Below are 16,612 nucleotides of genomic sequence, written 5' to 3'. Positions count from 1 at the left end.
GCCCAAGGCCACACAGCTCCTTGTTGGGGAAGTTAGAATTTGAACCCACGTGAGCCTGTCAAATCCTGTCGCATTAGGTGTATGCTAAGGGATCTGAGACCTGAATCTTTGACCTTTGGCTTTTTTTTTCTCCTTTCTTTTTTAAACTATTTGGAAACCTTTAAGTTGGCAATATAAATGGAAATTTGCATTGCCTTTAGAATGGTCTCAGATTGGGGGTGGGGTGGGGGCAACAGTGAATCATGTTATCAGAATTATCTAATATGGAAGGGGTGGGGGGTTCAAGAGGGAGGGGATATATGTATACATTGAGCTGATTCACTTTGTACAACAGAACTACAAACACTGTAAAGCAATTATACTCCAGTAAAACATATATATACAGAAGTATAACGTGTGGAATCCTCTGAGTTATTATTTGTGCAGAAAGTTCTTATTTCCGGGCATTAAATTTTTTCACAGGTTAGTGATGTTAGGCTATCATGGCGGGGGTTTCTGAAGCCTCACTGTGTTCTTTTCTGCTCCCCTGTGTATTTTTGGTGTGAAAAGTTTGTTCTGGAGGTGAATGAGGCCCTGGTGTGTGTTGCTTACAAGTAAATTGGACTATAATATTACTGTTCTCTTGACCGAAATATTTCTTTCAGTTGAAGTATGATATACATATAGAAAAATTATATATTGTAAGTGCATAGTTCGGTGAATTTTCACAGGCTGAATATATCCAGGTTTATCAGCTTGTAGGTTGAGAAATTTAGCTTTAGCGACAGCTCAAAAGCAGCCATTGTGTCCCTTCCATGGAACAGACTGCAGTAGTTTTAATTCTCCTTTGCAAACCTCAGACCATTCCTTATCTTTTAGTTTTCTTCCTGATTGTGACTGTGATCTTACTTTCAGTCTTTTTGCAACCAGAAGAACAAATGAAAGCTTCACTAAAACTTGTCTCTTCCTCCTCTCATAATCTCATCTCTTGATCAGTCTGCTTCCGTTAAACCAAAGTGTTTTGATGGCTACAAAGTCATCACTCGAGGGAATATGGGGGTTGGCATAGAACATGCAGCTGTGGGGTAACAGCTAAAAACATTCCTTGGAATTTTCAAACCAGAATGAAAATGTGGTGGTTGAACTCAATCATCTCTTTTGTTAAGAGGTCATGAATGAGTGAAGGGTGAGTTGCCTGTGTTTTGGGGAAGTGGTGATAGGAGCAGTCTGCTGCTTCTCAGAACTCTGCCTGGGCTTGAGCAGATCACCTGGGGAGGGCGGGAACTTCATCTAAAGCCACAGCACATCCAGCATGGTCTCTGTAGGCACAGATGCGTCTGGGCCTGGTGCCCTTCTCAGCTCTGCTTTAGACTCGCTTGTGTCAATTTATGCCCTTCACTCCCAAGCATTTAAACTTCCTTTCAGCTCTCACATTATGCCATCTGGGCTTTCCTGGTTTGAGTTGTGAAAGCTGATGGCCTGCTGGGTGGCAGCCTTGGTCCTCACTCTCCGTGGCCCTGGCTTAGCAGGGCCGTTTCTCCTGCAGAACCAGTCTGCGCTGAATTTATCGTGTATGGAGCTTTAGAAACACACCACAGCAGCACCGTGGCTTTCTGGCAAAGCAGTATTCTGGATACTAGAATGTTCCAGAAAACTAAAATTTTACCCTCCCATATTCAAACAGTACATGAAAAATAATCTAAGTGTTGGGAAGTTTCCTGGTGGTCCAGTGGTTGGGATCCTGGGCTTTCACTGCCGAGGCCAGGTTCATCACTGGTTGGGGAACTGAGATTTCACAAGCCATGCAGCCAAAGTAATGATGATGATCTCAACGTATTAGTTCCATATTTCCCTACCTTTTTGGAAGAAGAGCATACTAAACAACAAGTATTAATTCTGTTCTGGAAAAAACTGTAGTTCTAAAAGTGGGGCCAAATCTGGGGGTTGCCCTGGAGGTTCCTTTGTTGTTGGGGTTGTGGGCATTTTTTTAGGGGGAGGTTTGCCTCTGTCTTAGGTGACAAGAAGAATGTACAGTTCCAAAAGCTTGGTGTGTAGCACCTTTGCTGCAGGGTTATTAGTCACGAATTAAAACTGTCCTTTTTTACCTTACTCTGTTTTTAGGTCCAAACAGGCCACGATGCTTTATGAGATAATTACTAGACTGCATTTTTCTCCCAGCCCCTTCTCTTTGGTAGATAGGAGAATCCTGGCCTGAAGCTCCTCTGCTCTGGTGCTCTCGTGCTCTGGAATCTTCTGTGATCCGGGTGGATTAGCCATGGTGCTCAAGGCCAGACACTGATGTCATTGTGGCAGGGAGCGCCTCAGGAGCCCCTCTCTCTCCAGCCATTGTCCTTAGTATGCGGGTGTGCGTGCGCTTTATACTTGCCTGGCAACAGAATGACTTCTCTGTTCACAGTACAGTTTTTGAAAAAAATTTAAGGGAAAATATGGAAAGAAAAAGGTTTTCATCTGAGTCTGATGGGATTTACCAGTAGCTGGTTTTTCTTTTGTTTTTTTTTTCAGCTATCACATATATCAGCCCTTGCAAGATTTGCTGCCTTGGCTTGTGCGCACTTCAGCTCAGTGACTGATTCTGAGGACTTCAGGTTAGGCAGCATCACAAGTAGGCACCAGCTTTGTAAGACTCCTCCGTTGCAGCCTCCTTTCAGAAGTGAAGTCGCTGGGAGGCATCTTAGTGCAGCTTCTCTATTTGTTGGTATCTATCAGCCTCATCTGTCCTTTGCAAAGTTGTATCTCACTTTGAAATGCCAGTACTACATGTACACCAAGCAGCCCAGGTTGTAAATTGGCAGTGAGCCCAGCATTGTTCAGCATCATGAATAAATAATTTTTTAAAGAATTTTACCAGCTTCCTTTTAGAATTTTGCTCTGTAGGAGAGATTAGCTACCACCGTACTAGTCAGCTCATCAACATTTTCCTGTGTTCGCGTTGTGGAGTTGGCCTCACATTTCAGTTTCTCTTTTTAAGTTAATAGCTTTTTAAAAATGCCTTATACCCCTTGCCTTTTGTTAGAAATCTGGGATTCAGAGGGCGGATTTTATACTGTGCCTAGCTCTATTCTGCTTCTTTAATACTCTGCAGATGACAGTATCTTGGCCTGACCTATCCATATAAATGTCAGTATTGGAGAGCACCTTCCTTTGAGTTCTGAAAATCTATGTGGTCTTCACTAGCTCGTAACCTTGGATTACGTCACATTTCTAGGTCTGTTTTCACTTTGTAGAATGCGGTGGCTCAGTTGTATGGTCTCTGGGTCTTTCCCCTAATTACACTGGTTGGTGTGCTTTGAGCATTCTCTAACTGCCCTTGAGGATAAGGGAAGTAAGACTTGCCATGTTTCTTCATTAAAATACGTTTTTCGCGTACAAGGGCACGTAGCGGTGCCTGCAGGTGACGGTGTGCCAGTGGCTGACCCATACTTGGGGTAACCCAGAGACAGTATGGGGAGAGCCCCGGGTGGTGTCTCGTGGTGGAAATCTGCTGAAGACCCCTGGACAGGCCTCGGCGTGCTCTGCTGCCGCCCACCTGTGCAGGCACACCTTCCCGTGCCTTCACTCTCTGGCTGGCTGTTCTCCAGCATCTCCTTGCAGAGACTCACCTTTTATTTTCCCTCCCTTTCCTTTTCTGCTGAGGCATCAATGCTAGATTTTTAGGAGCCTGAACTTCTCATTTCCAGAGACAACTCCTTCTCTTTTTAAGTTGCCATAACTCGGCTTGTTGAAAATCACAAGTTCGGCGTCCATGTGATCATACTCCAAAAGAACACCTTTTACAAACAAACTCAAAAGGCACCATAATCACCCTCATGGCTTCCCACCCAAGAGTGAAAAGGAAATGACTGTTTTCTCTCCTTGTTTGAATTCTTTTCAGGTTTTGAATGAAGAATGCGATCAGAACTGGTACAAGGCAGAGCTCAATGGGAAAGACGGCTTCATCCCCAAGAACTACATAGAAATGAAACCACATCCGTAAGTTGGGCTCTGCTTGACCATCCAGGGTCAGACTCGCCTGCTTGTTTCTAAAATTGAGATCATCGGGATGGATATCATGCTTTTTACTCTTGTTTTCCCAGGGAATTAACAAAGCACATTGATTTTCCATGTTCGTAAGAGTATATAACGAGGACATAATAGTCAATAATGGTCTATGTTTTCAGTGATAATTGTCAATGATCTGCAAATGATAAAAGTTAGGTCCGTAATTATTATTCTTTGAAACCCTTGGTGCCAGATGTGTTTTTCTGCGCTTTTTGAGTTTTTAGAAGAGGTACTTATCACATGGTTTTGTATTGGTATGTTTGATTTTCCATGTCTTAATAATCTTGATACCACCAGAGCATAGTACTGGGCCTGTAATTAGGTCTCTGTCAGTGTTACTATAATCACTGCCCTAGCCTCCATTTGAGTGTTCCCACTTCAGAGAAAACAACAGGCTGCTGAGAACAGTGGGGAAATTTTTGTTTTTAATTTCAGAACCTGTTACGTTGCTATGTGACAGGGTGGGGTCCGGGAGCCCTTACAGGCCACCTCCCTCCCACCTCTCTCTCCCCCATCTTGCATCCTCTCTGCTCCTGCCTCAGACACAGTCATTTTCTTATATGTCAGGGAGAACAGAGGCTTTCAGCGTTCAGATTAGAATGCCACTGAGACAGAGAGAAGTGGTAGATCTTTCCTACTTGTTTGAACAACAGAATGGTAAAGAAGGCTCTTAGACGGCTGCCCTGCCTCGAGTAGCAGCCCATTTGCCCCTCTCCCTCACTGTCGCTGTGGTGATGTGTCCCTGGTACTTCTCTGCCCCCAGATACTGGAGCAAAGATCTTAAGCTCCGCTTGTCTTACACAGACCTCACGTCATCTTACCCAGGTGCCATAGAGGGCTTTGACCATGGCACAGCGCATTGCCCTCTATCCTGCCAATTGAGAAGCTTCCAGTATTTCAGTTTTAAAACGACTAACTTTTGAATATAGTTCTCATCTTTTTAAATATTTTAGTTTATTGGAGTGTAGTTGAGTTACAATATTGTGTTAGTTTTTAGATTCATTTTTCATAAAGTTTATCACAGAATAGTGAGTAGAGTTCCCTGTCTTATACTGTAGGTCCTCGTTGGTTATCTGTCTTACATACAGTAGTGTGTGTACATCCTAAGCTCCCGATGTATGAATATAGTTATCGTTATAAAAGACTACCAGTGTAGAAAACTATAGAGCAATGTGAGTTTCTCCCCACACATGTACCCCTTTTTCCAGCAAGTGAAGGGACTTAAATGTGCTGTTATGAACCGAGTCAGCTCGAAGATGATGCTTTGCCTTCCATAAAACAAAACAGATGGCTCCGGAGCTTCCCCCTGAACCATCTGTCAGGTTCAGGGTGTGGTCACTGAACTCTTCCACAGTTCTCATTACGTGCAGAGTTAAATCATGGTATAAGAAAATGGCTACACAATTAATAGGAAGTTCTTTGAGAGATCACGTCCAGGAAGTTATCACCTGGAGAGTAAGGGGTGGGTTACCCTTCAGTTTGGCAATGGGAAGAAACCTATTAATGTCTATTCTGTATAGATACAGAACTGTCTGTAATGAAGCATCTGTGGGGTCTTCAAGGAAACTGCTTATGCTTCAAAAAAAAAAAAAAAAACCCAGCACCTTTTGATGGCTCACTAAATGTTTCATGGAATTATTTACAAGGAGAAAAACAGTCTAATTTATAAAGGACATTTTTCTAGTTTTTGTTTGAAACTTGGACTGTCTTGTATCTTTATAGCTATATGAGATTGATTTCTCCCCACTTCCCCTAAAAAGATACTAGATTCCTTGTGGAATTTTTGTCTTCTGCTTTTATACTCCCTTGAAACTCATGCCTTGCTTCTGCACATAGTAGCTCAGTAAGTGGTTTTGAATTTGATACTCAGACCCAAATGCTTGCAGAAAGGCTGGGACCAATTTGTCTGTGACAATAAAAGCCAAAATACTAAATACTCAGAGGCATTCCATGGAAGAGATTCCTGGCCCCTTGTCAATGGACTGATAACGTCCCTCATTTGAGGTCCCTGTAACATTAGATTGGCGAGTTTTAACATTTAGCCATTAACATTTAACACTTTAACACGACTGAGCAACTGAACTGAACATTTAGGCATGCAAAGACCCTGATGCTGGGAAAGATTGGGGGCAGGAGGAGAAGGGAACAACAGAGGATGAGATAGCTGGATGGCATCACCAACACAATGAACACTGGTTTGGTTGGATTCCAGGGGTTGGCGATAGACAGGGAGGCCCAGCATGCTGTGATTCATTTGGTCGCAAAGAGTCGGACACAACTGAGCGACTGAACTGATGCCTGGGTTACTAAAATGTTGGTGCAAGTAGTACTATCCAAGATACTCCAAAAGACAGACAGATCATTACAGATTCCCGGGACGTGTACTAAGCACGCTTCTGCATTCTTGTGGCCACTTAGGTTCCATAGTTGCTTTGGGGACTATGTGGGCTTTTCACGGACTGCATCACAGAATACACCCCTCAGGAAAAGCACTTGGGTCACTGGGGGTCACACAGGGCTTCCTACCTCTTGGTCCACGCAAGCCAAAAATGTGCACGTTTGCTCCTGCAGTCCTGCCTCAAGAGATCCAGGATTTGCTCAAGCTTTTCTTAAAGGGCCGGATAATAAATATTTTAAGCCTTAGGGCCATGTGCAGTCTCTGTCATGTCACGTATTCATCTTTGTTTTAATTTTTTAAAATAACTCTTAAAAATTTTAAAATAGTCTTAGTAAGTCATACCAAACTCAGATAGATTTAAGCCAAGGGTCATACATAGTTTGCTGACTTAAGCAGTAGATCCAGTGATAACAAAATCAACTTAAGTTCCCTTTCATTTTCATATCTCCAGGCTGAAGAGAAATTCAGCAGAACAGCAGGCTGTAATTTTTTATATTAAATAAACTGTCTGTGGCTCTAAATCTTTGTTTTTCTTCCGATTGTTTCAGGTGACTTAGGCATTTCAGATCTGACTGTTGAAAACATAGGAAAAGGCCATCCTCCTTGGATAGCTGCGGTTACTGGCCTGATGGTTGAAAAACCCACTCTCATGCCTGCTCCTGTTTCCCCACTATAGGGAACTTCGGAATAATAACTGATCAGGAAGCATCGAGTCCAGGCCTCGTGGTGCTTCCTTCCCAGACTGACTGGAAGGCAAGCAATGCTCATCCATCCGAGCTCTGAAAAAAGAAACCATAGTACAGAAAAGACCACGACCCTGAACCAGGGGGTGTGGTTGGCCTCTTAGGCCTGTTTCACGAGGCAGAGCTGCTCTGTGAATGGATGCCCAGCAGCACAGGGTCAGAGTTGGCTTCAGAGCTGTGGGAGGGCATGGAACACCCTCCCTCCCCATCCCCTCTCTCCCCCTTTTTGAAGTTTTTGTTAGGGAGGAAGAGGGAAGTTTAAAGTGGAGTATGACCTAATACAGCGTTTGAGCTAACAAATTAAACACAGACTGCAAAGTGACTGTTGGCATTAGTGTTGCGGCGTGAGTTGTCTATACTGGGGTGGATCCAAATATATGCTCCTCACATTAAATGCCTGTGGATGTGTGCCTATGGGATGTAATATAGACTTGAATTGGAAATAAGCTGCTTCTTCCCATGGTATTATAGCATAAACCCATATTTTTTAAAAAAGTTTATAAACAGTTTGACCATAGCCATATAATTCCACATAAATATCACCTTTCATTGCATGCATGCTCAGTCATGTCCAACTCTTTGTGACCGATGGACTGTAGCCCTCCAGGCTCCTCAGTCCATGGAATTTTTCAGGCAAGAATACTGGAGTGGGTTGCCATTTCCTCCTCCAGGGGATGTTCCTGATCCGGGGATTGAACCTGAGTCTCCTGTGTGTGTGTCTTGCATTGGCAAATGAATTCTTTACCACTGAGCCACCTGGAAAGCCCAAATATCACCATTGAAAGAAGTTAGTTATAAATAATGTGAAATGCTAAGGAAGTGTACATGGTATTAAATGTTTTAACTGAGAGTGACAGCTGTTCCTCACGTAGCATCATATCCCTTCTATTGTGAGACATTCTTTCTCTTGGTGGGGGTTGCGGGGGTGTTTAGTGAAAACAGGAGCAGACACCAAACTCCCCAACTAATTTTCTATCTTTCAGTCGGGGTACTTATAATAAGGGTGTGTTTACTTTGTAAAAATTCCAGTCAGTACTTTGCATCACTACAGCATTTTTTTTTTTTTAAGTTGAAAATAAAAATTAGTTAATTTCAAGCTGGGAGCAAAAAAATACTTCCCTTTGTATCTGTATCGCCGTGCACCATAAGGGGAAGGTCTAAACACACACACACACCCCCACCTGCCAACAATCACTGCCTCTGGGGAGTTTGGGAGAAAAGTCTTGCTTTTTACTTTTATTTCATGCACATCTAAGCTATTTTAATTTAGATCCATTACTTATACCTTAAAAAAGAAAGACAGAAGGGAAAAGGCCTGCCTGGTGGGAAGATGGCTGGCAGTCTATGAGGAAAGAGTTGAGCTTCACTCCGCCTACCTCTTAGCCCAAGGACTGCCAAGGGCGTGTGCGCTGTCTACCCGAGAGCACAGACCAAACCAGCAAGTACCTACAAGGTCGTGGCACTGGGAACTGTCCTTGCCTGGCTGGCTGTCATTCTGCTGGGTGACTGCCTGATTTCTCTGTTGTGGCCTTCCTTCCAGGCACTGGAGGACTCACCCTCGAGTTCTTTGTAGGCACAGGAAGATAGGGGGTACCAGCTCCCCAGCAGCTTGGCAGTGCGTTGCCTTCAATGAGGTAGACACAGGGCTGCAGATTTCAGGCCTGTTTAAAGTCACTAATGGCAGCTTCTGAATACACCCTTCCCAGCAGCCCCCATCGTTCTCTTTGAATTTTCGCAGAGTGTATTATTTCAGATTGAAGGCACAAGGAGAAGAGGACGGCAGAGGATGAGGTGGTTAAATAGCATTGCCAACTCAATGGACATGAACTTGAGCAGACTCCAGCAGATAGCGGCAGACAAGGAAGCCTGGCGTGCTGCAGTCCATGGGGTTGCAGAGAGTCAGGCATGACTTAGCGACTGAACAGTAATGACAGTTATTTCAGAGACATCTTGCATGCAGTCACTTATAAGTAAGATAGATATATGTTAGATGTATCACTTTAAAGGACCCTTTGCTACCTGTGTTATTCTAGTTTGCACATTTAATGCATGTTAGTCAGATGAAGCGAGTAGGTCTTTATCAGCTACAAGTGGTGTCAGTTGCTTTTTTTTAAATAACAGTAAAGACAGCTCTGCAGAGAGAACCCTGTTTTCACAGTCATCTGTCGTAATTCGTTGTGGCTTTCCTGTGAGAAGTGAGGCGCCTGTGACCTGAAGCTGTTTCAGAGATTTCTTCTCCTCTTCCTGCTGCCCGCCCCAGCCACTCCTGCCCTTTTCCATGACTTCACCCACTTTTTCTTGTGACCCGAGTGAATCAGCACTGGGAGAGGAGACTCTGTAACTTGCTCCAAATGCGGCGAGCTAGCTCTGCACCGGGTAGACCATAGCATTCCTGGTGGTTTCTGAAAACCAACCTCTGAGCCGTGACGGCAGAGAGAGCCCTTGAGAGGAGCATCAGCCCCAGCTGCCTCTGGGGCTGCTCCCTCCCAGCCCGAGCCTCTCCCCTTGGTACCCTTAGAAGTGGCCCAGCTTCTGGGCCTCCCAGCTTTCCTGCCCCGCCTTCTCTTCATCCCACTGTAGAGGCTGCAGGAAGGCCTGTCTCACCTTAAGTGGTTCATTCTGTGCTCCAGTCAGTAGATCTGGGCTTTCCCCTGGTGCCTTGCTGATGAGTCAGCTGGGGGCCCACTGCACTTTGGCTCAGGAGGCCCATCTTTAAGTGTCTTCCTCTGTAGAGAGTGGCCCACGATCGTGTCTTATGAGTCACTTTCTGGAGAGGGGGGAAGGGAGGAGACAGTACCCCTCGCAAGCCGGGACGGGCGTGTGCTGACAGGAGGGCTGAGAGGAGGCCCTTCCCCTGGCGAGGACTGTGCTGTTACGTTTGGGAGGCTGGACATCCCGTTTCTTTGTGGGGAAGCAGATGTTGACTGGCTTGCCTTCCTTCCTTAGGTGGTTTTTTGGCAAAATCCCCAGAGCCAAGGCAGAAGAAATGCTCAGCAAACAGCGGCATGATGGGGCCTTTCTTATCCGAGAGAGCGAGAGTGCTCCTGGGGATTTCTCCCTCTCCGTCAAGTAAGTATTTCCTGCTCTGACTGCCTGGAATCCTGTCTCCAGCAGATGGACGTTGTGAAGCCAGGGGCCAGGTGTCTGGCTCCACACACTGAAGGTGGCAACCTAGGAAAGGTTTCGTCTAAACAGCCTGTTTTAAATCGGAAAACTGTGTATTAAAATCCTCATCTCTGGCTCCTCTTAAAAGTTGTCTCTCGCAGCACTGGATTTAGGTGCCCGTGTGGAGACCGTACTCTTGCCTGGAAAATCCCATGGGCAGAGGAGCCTGGTGGGCTGCAGTCCATGGGGTCGCTGAGGGTTGGACGGACACGACTAAAGTGACTTAGCGGCAGCAGTGGAGACTGTCTTCAGTTGCCAAGCAGCTGAGCGTCAGAGAGGAAGCACTTGTTAGTGCTCTCTGTCCCCATCAGCCCGCAGTGCTCCCCGCCACCCTCTCTGACAGCAGCTGGTCATCAGGTCAGCTGCCTCGTGCATCTTTTCCATGAGTCCAGCCAAAGGCTGCCGGCATCAGCAAAAGTCGACCACAGGAGTTTGGGGGCTTTTTACTTTTCCCAGGGGTAAATTTAAATGTGGCAGGGAGCTGATATGCAGTGGGGGAAGGCAGGGAGTCATACCACCGTGGGGATCATGGAGAATATAAACTGGAACTTTGAGAATTCTAAGCTAATCACTCCCCACCCACGACACAAGGATTTTGACTCCAGTTGTCCTTTCCATATGTGTTTTGACTCTGTCCATTGCTAGCTCATATTACAGGAAATCTGCCCCGACCCCATCCCCACCCCAGAAATCTTACTGATCACCTCATCTTTATGTGATGAGGGGCTGATTAAATTAAAACTCAGGTCACTTTAATATACATTAAAAATGAAGACTGTAAAACAGTTTATTTGCCATTTACGAATGACATCAAGATTTTTCAGTTTCAGGAATCAATATCTTGTTTCATTTTAGGACCAAATGTGCGGTTAAAGTGTTGGGGTTTTTTTTTACTGTAGGTTTAAATCGAAAAATTTTTGTGTTCCTTTTCTCTGTGAAGGTGTGGGAGGTGGTTTCAGGTAATGTTTTCAGTATTCTCAGCTACATTTCCAGTATAGTTTGGTTTTAGTCCCATCATGAAAAAAATCAAGCCCTCTAATGATCAGCTTTCCTCTTCTAGCGATGGCTTTTCTTTTTCCTTCTTATAGGCTTTACTTTTCTAAAGAGCAGAATTTATGTTCACTGCAAAGTTGAGTGGAAGGTGCAGAGGCTTCCCGTGTACCCCTCACTCCCACGCGCCCAGAACAGTGGCTCTGACGCGCCTGACTACACACATGCAAACGAGCATCTGGTGGGCGAGGAGCACCTTGAGCCTGCAGGGGTTTTATGCTTCTTATTAACTTGCGTTTCCTCCTCTTCCTTACACCTTACACAGACCTGAGGATAAACCCAACTGTGGAAGACGAGGTACAGGCAGTTAATCCTTGACTGGTGCCCACAAGCCCCTGGCAGTTCACGTTTGGTTGTCTGATGACCATGATCCCTGCCCATGCTCGCCAGGTGGCTGCCGGAAAGCTCCCATTTTATCAAATAAAATCTTTAAAGAGCTCATGTTTTCCTTGCTTTAGAAATAAAGTTTGAAACAGGTGTCATAACCACCTCTTAATAACACAAGCTCCCGAGCCAAGGAGGTTCAAGAATCCACAGCCTCAAGTTTTCAAGGTGTTGGGCATCTGTGGTTGAAAGACTCCTGTCGTTAACAGCTCACCCCATCAGGGACCCTGTACCCCTTTCAGAAGCCATGTGCTATGCACAGCAGTAGAGGGCTTCCCTGAGCCCAGAAGTGCCACTTAAATATGTCCTTCAGTAAAGCTTTCTTGCTCATCCACCTTTTTCCTCATGAACTAGCAGTGCAGTTTCTAACCTCTTTGCGCCTGTACTCAGTGACTGCCTTCAAGCTCAGTGCTGCCACCTGCTGGGTTGGTTTTAAGAAGTAGTTTCGCTTTAACACGGATGATGGGAGGACGAGGCTCCCACTTTTCATTTAACAGATGTTGATAGAGCATTTCGGATGCCAGTGGGGACCTTGAGGACTCAGCAGAGAGCAGGACAGGTGGGCCCTTGCTTGAGCTGATGTTCAAGGCAGAGAGCATGATGGTGGTGGGCCATTCCCACTCAACCAGATCATGCCGTTTTTCTGGGCCATTGTAGAGACACCACTTGTCATTTCTCCAGGTGGTAGAGAAGCCTTTGGGGGGTGAGGAGGTGCTTGAGCCTTTATTTATTGTCCCTACATGTCCTTTTCTTCTGAGACCTTTTCAGCGTGTATAGAACTAAAATCCCTGATTAGAAAACATAACTTTAAATTCTTCCCAGGTACAGGAGAATTGTTGGAAGTGTGTCCAATCCCTCCTTTTCTCGCCTCATTTCTTATCCTACCTTTTGTAGTCTTCAGACGTCACACAGGATTTCAGTTCTTTTTTTTTTCTTTGGCACAGTCCAGGGCATGTAGAAACATTCTGTAGGTTGCGGCCTTTTTTTTTTTTTTTTTCAACAAATGTCTTCAGAATTAGGTTAATAGGGCTTCCTGTCCGGCGAGGATTCTTCCTGTTGTCACTGGCAGTCATCATCCTGATGGAGGGTCTCAGGGCACTCTCCACTCACTAGGGAGTCAAGTTGTGCGCAGTCCTGGTCTCCTCGGCCTGGGAGGGCATGGCCGAGACACCAGGTCTCCAGGGATCCTGCTCGATGAGCAGGTGGCCCCTGGGCAGCCAGGACAGAGCCCTCCGGCCCCGTCTCACGTGTATCCTCTGCCCCTCCCCAGGTTTGGAAATGATGTACAGCACTTCAAGGTGCTCCGAGATGGGGCTGGAAAGTATTTCCTTTGGGTGGTCAAGTTCAACTCTTTGAATGAGCTGGTAGATTATCACAGATCTACATCCGTCTCCAGAAACCAGCAGATATTTCTCCGGGACATAGAGCAGGTGCCACAGGTAAGCCTCAAAAGAGAGGTTGGGATCATTCTTAAGCAGTTAAGAATAGCCCTTTAGGCAGGCAGGTGTGTTTTTTTGTTGTTTGTTTTTTGAAAGGTTACTTCAGGGCCTTCTATGCTCATTATTAACTCATGTTAAAGATTGGGATTTGAAATAGAGTTTTGCATTTCCCAGAGTCTGCTTCTGTGAAGCAGTGTGCTGCAGAAGTTACCTGTGTCTCTAGGACGAGGGTCTTTAACACACCCTCGCACACACTTTGCCTGGAAGTAGACTGTGAGGAAAGTCACACCTGTAAGGGGGTGGGGTCCACACTCAGGGCTGAAACCCTACGCCTCACCTACTGGTTGGCACCACCGTGTTGTGTACAAGCTTTGCCCTTTCGACTTTCCCTAAGTGACACAGTGATGGGAACTGAAACATTTCCTCATCTGGGGTTGTAAGCAAAGCTCCGGGGGCTGCTTCTGCAGTTCTTTCCTGGAGCAGTACCTGCTGCTGGATGCTGGGGCGAGGCTGGCCACCGCAGCGGGGACCCTGCAGTGGTTTCCATCATTGGTGAAAGATCTCACACACACACACACACACACACACACACCCCGGAGTAAACGCCGTAAGAATTTGTGGAGGGGGAGGAGAAATGAGGGGTTATTTCAGAAGGTGTGGAAAGGCTGCCCGCATTCATTTCCCCGTCGCTGGTCCGCTTCCAGGGGGCTGGCCACGGTCAAGGGTGCAATGTGTGTTTTCTCCCTGCCCTCTTCTGCAGCAGCCGACATACGTCCAAGCCCTCTTTGACTTTGACCCCCAGGAGGATGGAGAGCTGGGATTCCGTCGGGGAGACTTTATCCACGTCATGGATAACTCAGACCCCAACTGGTGGAAAGGGGCTTGCCACGGCCAGACCGGCATGTTCCCACGCAATTACGTCACCCCCGTGAACCGGAACGTCTAAGAGTCCAGAGATTATTTAAAGAAAGCAAAAAAAATTTAAACACACACAAAAGAATTAAACCCACGAGCTGCCTCTGTCAGCAGCCTGTGAGGGAGCTCAGAGCACCTGGCTGGGTCACCTGGTGACCAGCTCACTTTGGTTGGAACTCGGGGGGGTGGGAGGGGGAGTTGGATATAACAATGCCAAAACTTACCTATAAATTAAGAAAAGAGTTTTTATTACAGATTTTCACTGCTGCTCCTGCTCTGCCTCCTCTGTCCTTTTTTCATCCTTTTTCCTCTTCTGTCCATCAATGCATGACGTTTACTGCCACATATAGTCCTAGCTGATGCCAATAATAAAAGAAAAGAAACCACGTGGGCTGATATTTTCTCTATGCAAAATGTCTGTTTTAGTTGGGAAGACAGAACAGCCGCTCCCGTATTCTGCGTTTTATATACACACAGGAGCAGGCGGCCCCTGCCCTTCAGCTTCTGCTAGAGGAGGGAGGGCGTGAGTGGGGGTGACAGGAGGGGTTGGTGCCACCCAGGGCCTCCTGCGAGCCAGGCGCGAAACCTGTGTCTTTTCTATATCCATTTCCCTTTCAAGTGGTGTTCCTGAGCATGCTGTTTTTCATAGTGCCTTCTGCCTTATTTCGAGGGTTGCCTCTGAGTGGTGTTTTTTTTTCTTGTTTTGTTTTGTTTTAAAAATAAGTTAAAGACAGTCAGCCAATTTGTCTCCTACTCTGTGTAAATATTTTCCCCCCGGGGAGGGGAGGACAGGGTAGAGAAGAGGAGACAAGCGAGAGGAGGATGTGGGCGTCCTGCCTGTGGGCAGCCAGAACCTTTAAGGTTCAGCTTTAACATTTGTAGCCCCTGGAGGTTAAGGGAGCCAGGGCGCAGTGGAACCAGCTTACCACCCTCCCCACGTCTGACTGCACCTGGCTGTGGGGCCCGGGGGTGGGGGGTGCTGGGTCCTTGACCTTGCAGTCTCGGGTGTTATCTGTCCTCTCCTTGGTCCCAGACAGCCACAGTAACCAGTCTCTGGAGCCAGCCAGTTTCAAGTGCAGGAAAGTCCAAGGAGTGTAAACTGTATCAGGTTCTACCATGTTCTATACTAGGGGAGAAAACGAGCATTTTCGCTTCATCTTCCTTGCTCTGAAAGCTGGGGGTGTTCATGGCTCTCAACTGTTGTGTCCCCTGCCTGACCCGCCCAGGTGAGCTTCAGGCCGCGCTCGGGAAGCATCTGGGGGTTTTTTCGTTTCTGCATTCACAGCAGGCTGTGTTCGTAGCTGCTCCACCTGGCCCCCCGAGAAGGAAGTGTCTCTGACACAGGGGCAGGCGCAAGGAAGGTTGGAACTGGGAAGGCTGAATCCGTGGCAGAGCTCTGTCCGTCCGCCTCCTGCCGGCTTCTTGTCCCTCGTGGTGATGCCCCGTGAACATCCTCTGCCCACCCGCCCCGTTCCCACAATAGACACAGAGCCGCTGGGAGTTGGTGGTGGCCTTCAGCTCCTGAAGTGGTCAGTCAGCGTCTCTGCCGGACTCTGGTCGTGGACCAGGCTCAGCCCGGAGCGCCTGGGGCCCAGGAGACACTGCCCTGGACAGAGCTTCCGCCACTCTCCACTCGCTTCTCTCCTGATAATACAAGGAATCTCTGGCATTCTGCACCTGGACCATTTGATTGTTTTATTTTGGAATTGGTGTATATCATGCAGCCTTGCAGAACTAAGTTTTGTGTGTATATATTTAAAAGAAAATCAGTGTTTAAAAAGACCTATGTACTTAATCCTTTAACTCTGCGGATAGCATTTGGTAGGTAGTGATTAACTGTGAATAATAAACATACAATGAATTCTTCACTGTATTTTTCCCCCCCTTTTTTTTTTTTTAACTCCTTTGCCTTAAAAAACCTAGAGACTGTCAGGGACTGGGGGCGCTTGTGCTCTTATTTCCGACTCACCTCACTCTGGGGAACCACGTGGGTCTCTTGGGCTCCGGGAGGAGTGATGCCCACGTCATGTTGATCAGAATCCCTGGGAGCAGGTTCCTACTGTCAAGTAGGAGGCCCCACCCTCGGCTCCGCCATTAGGGCAGGAGGGCACCCGCGAGCACGCCTGATGGTTCTGACAGAAGACACGGGCCACACTTTGAAAACCAGCCCAGATCTAGTACTTAGGACCTAGTGTGGCTGGCCTGATTCTCGTCCCGCCCCCCCACCTCCATCAAGGAAAGACGGACAGAAGGAGCCGTGTGGAAGGAGTCTCAGTGTCCTGAGTCATCGCAGCAGTCTCGGCAGCTCAGTGGGCCTCTTCAGGGTGACCCTGAGCCTGTCACCACCCACAGCACTGGCAACAGGAGGTGAAGTAGGACTTGTTTAGAGAGAAAACACCACCAAACCTGAGGAGTTTCCCTAGTGTCCTTGGAGCCCAGCACACCGCCTTGCTTGTGGCCAGTGTGCTGGGAGCCAAGGG

The 16,612-nt window shown here is 46.8% G+C and overlaps 1 protein-coding gene across 1 annotated transcript in view; it reads left to right on the top strand.

Annotated features, from left to right (window-relative positions):
• GRB2 (growth factor receptor bound protein 2) overlaps nt 1-16,000 on the top strand; it is a 66,633-nt gene extending 50,633 nt beyond the window's left edge. The window contains exons 3-6 of the mRNA XM_040244633.1: nt 3,872-3,969; nt 10,126-10,248; nt 13,049-13,217; nt 13,978-16,000. Coding sequence (XP_040100567.1) covers nt 3,872-3,969; nt 10,126-10,248; nt 13,049-13,217; nt 13,978-14,163 — 576 coding nt within the window. The 3' untranslated portion in view covers nt 14,164-16,000. The remainder of the gene's footprint in view (nt 1-3,871; nt 3,970-10,125; nt 10,249-13,048; nt 13,218-13,977) is intronic.
• The last annotated feature ends 612 nt before the right edge of the window (nt 16,001-16,612 follow it).

Source organism: Oryx dammah, unplaced genomic scaffold (genome assembly GCF_014754425.2).
Source record: "Oryx dammah isolate SB20612 unplaced genomic scaffold, SCBI_Odam_1.1 HiC_scaffold_8, whole genome shotgun sequence".
NCBI classification, from domain to species: Eukaryota; Metazoa; Chordata; class Mammalia; order Artiodactyla; family Bovidae; genus Oryx; species Oryx dammah.
This window is presented reverse-complemented; position numbering and strand designations above follow the sequence as displayed.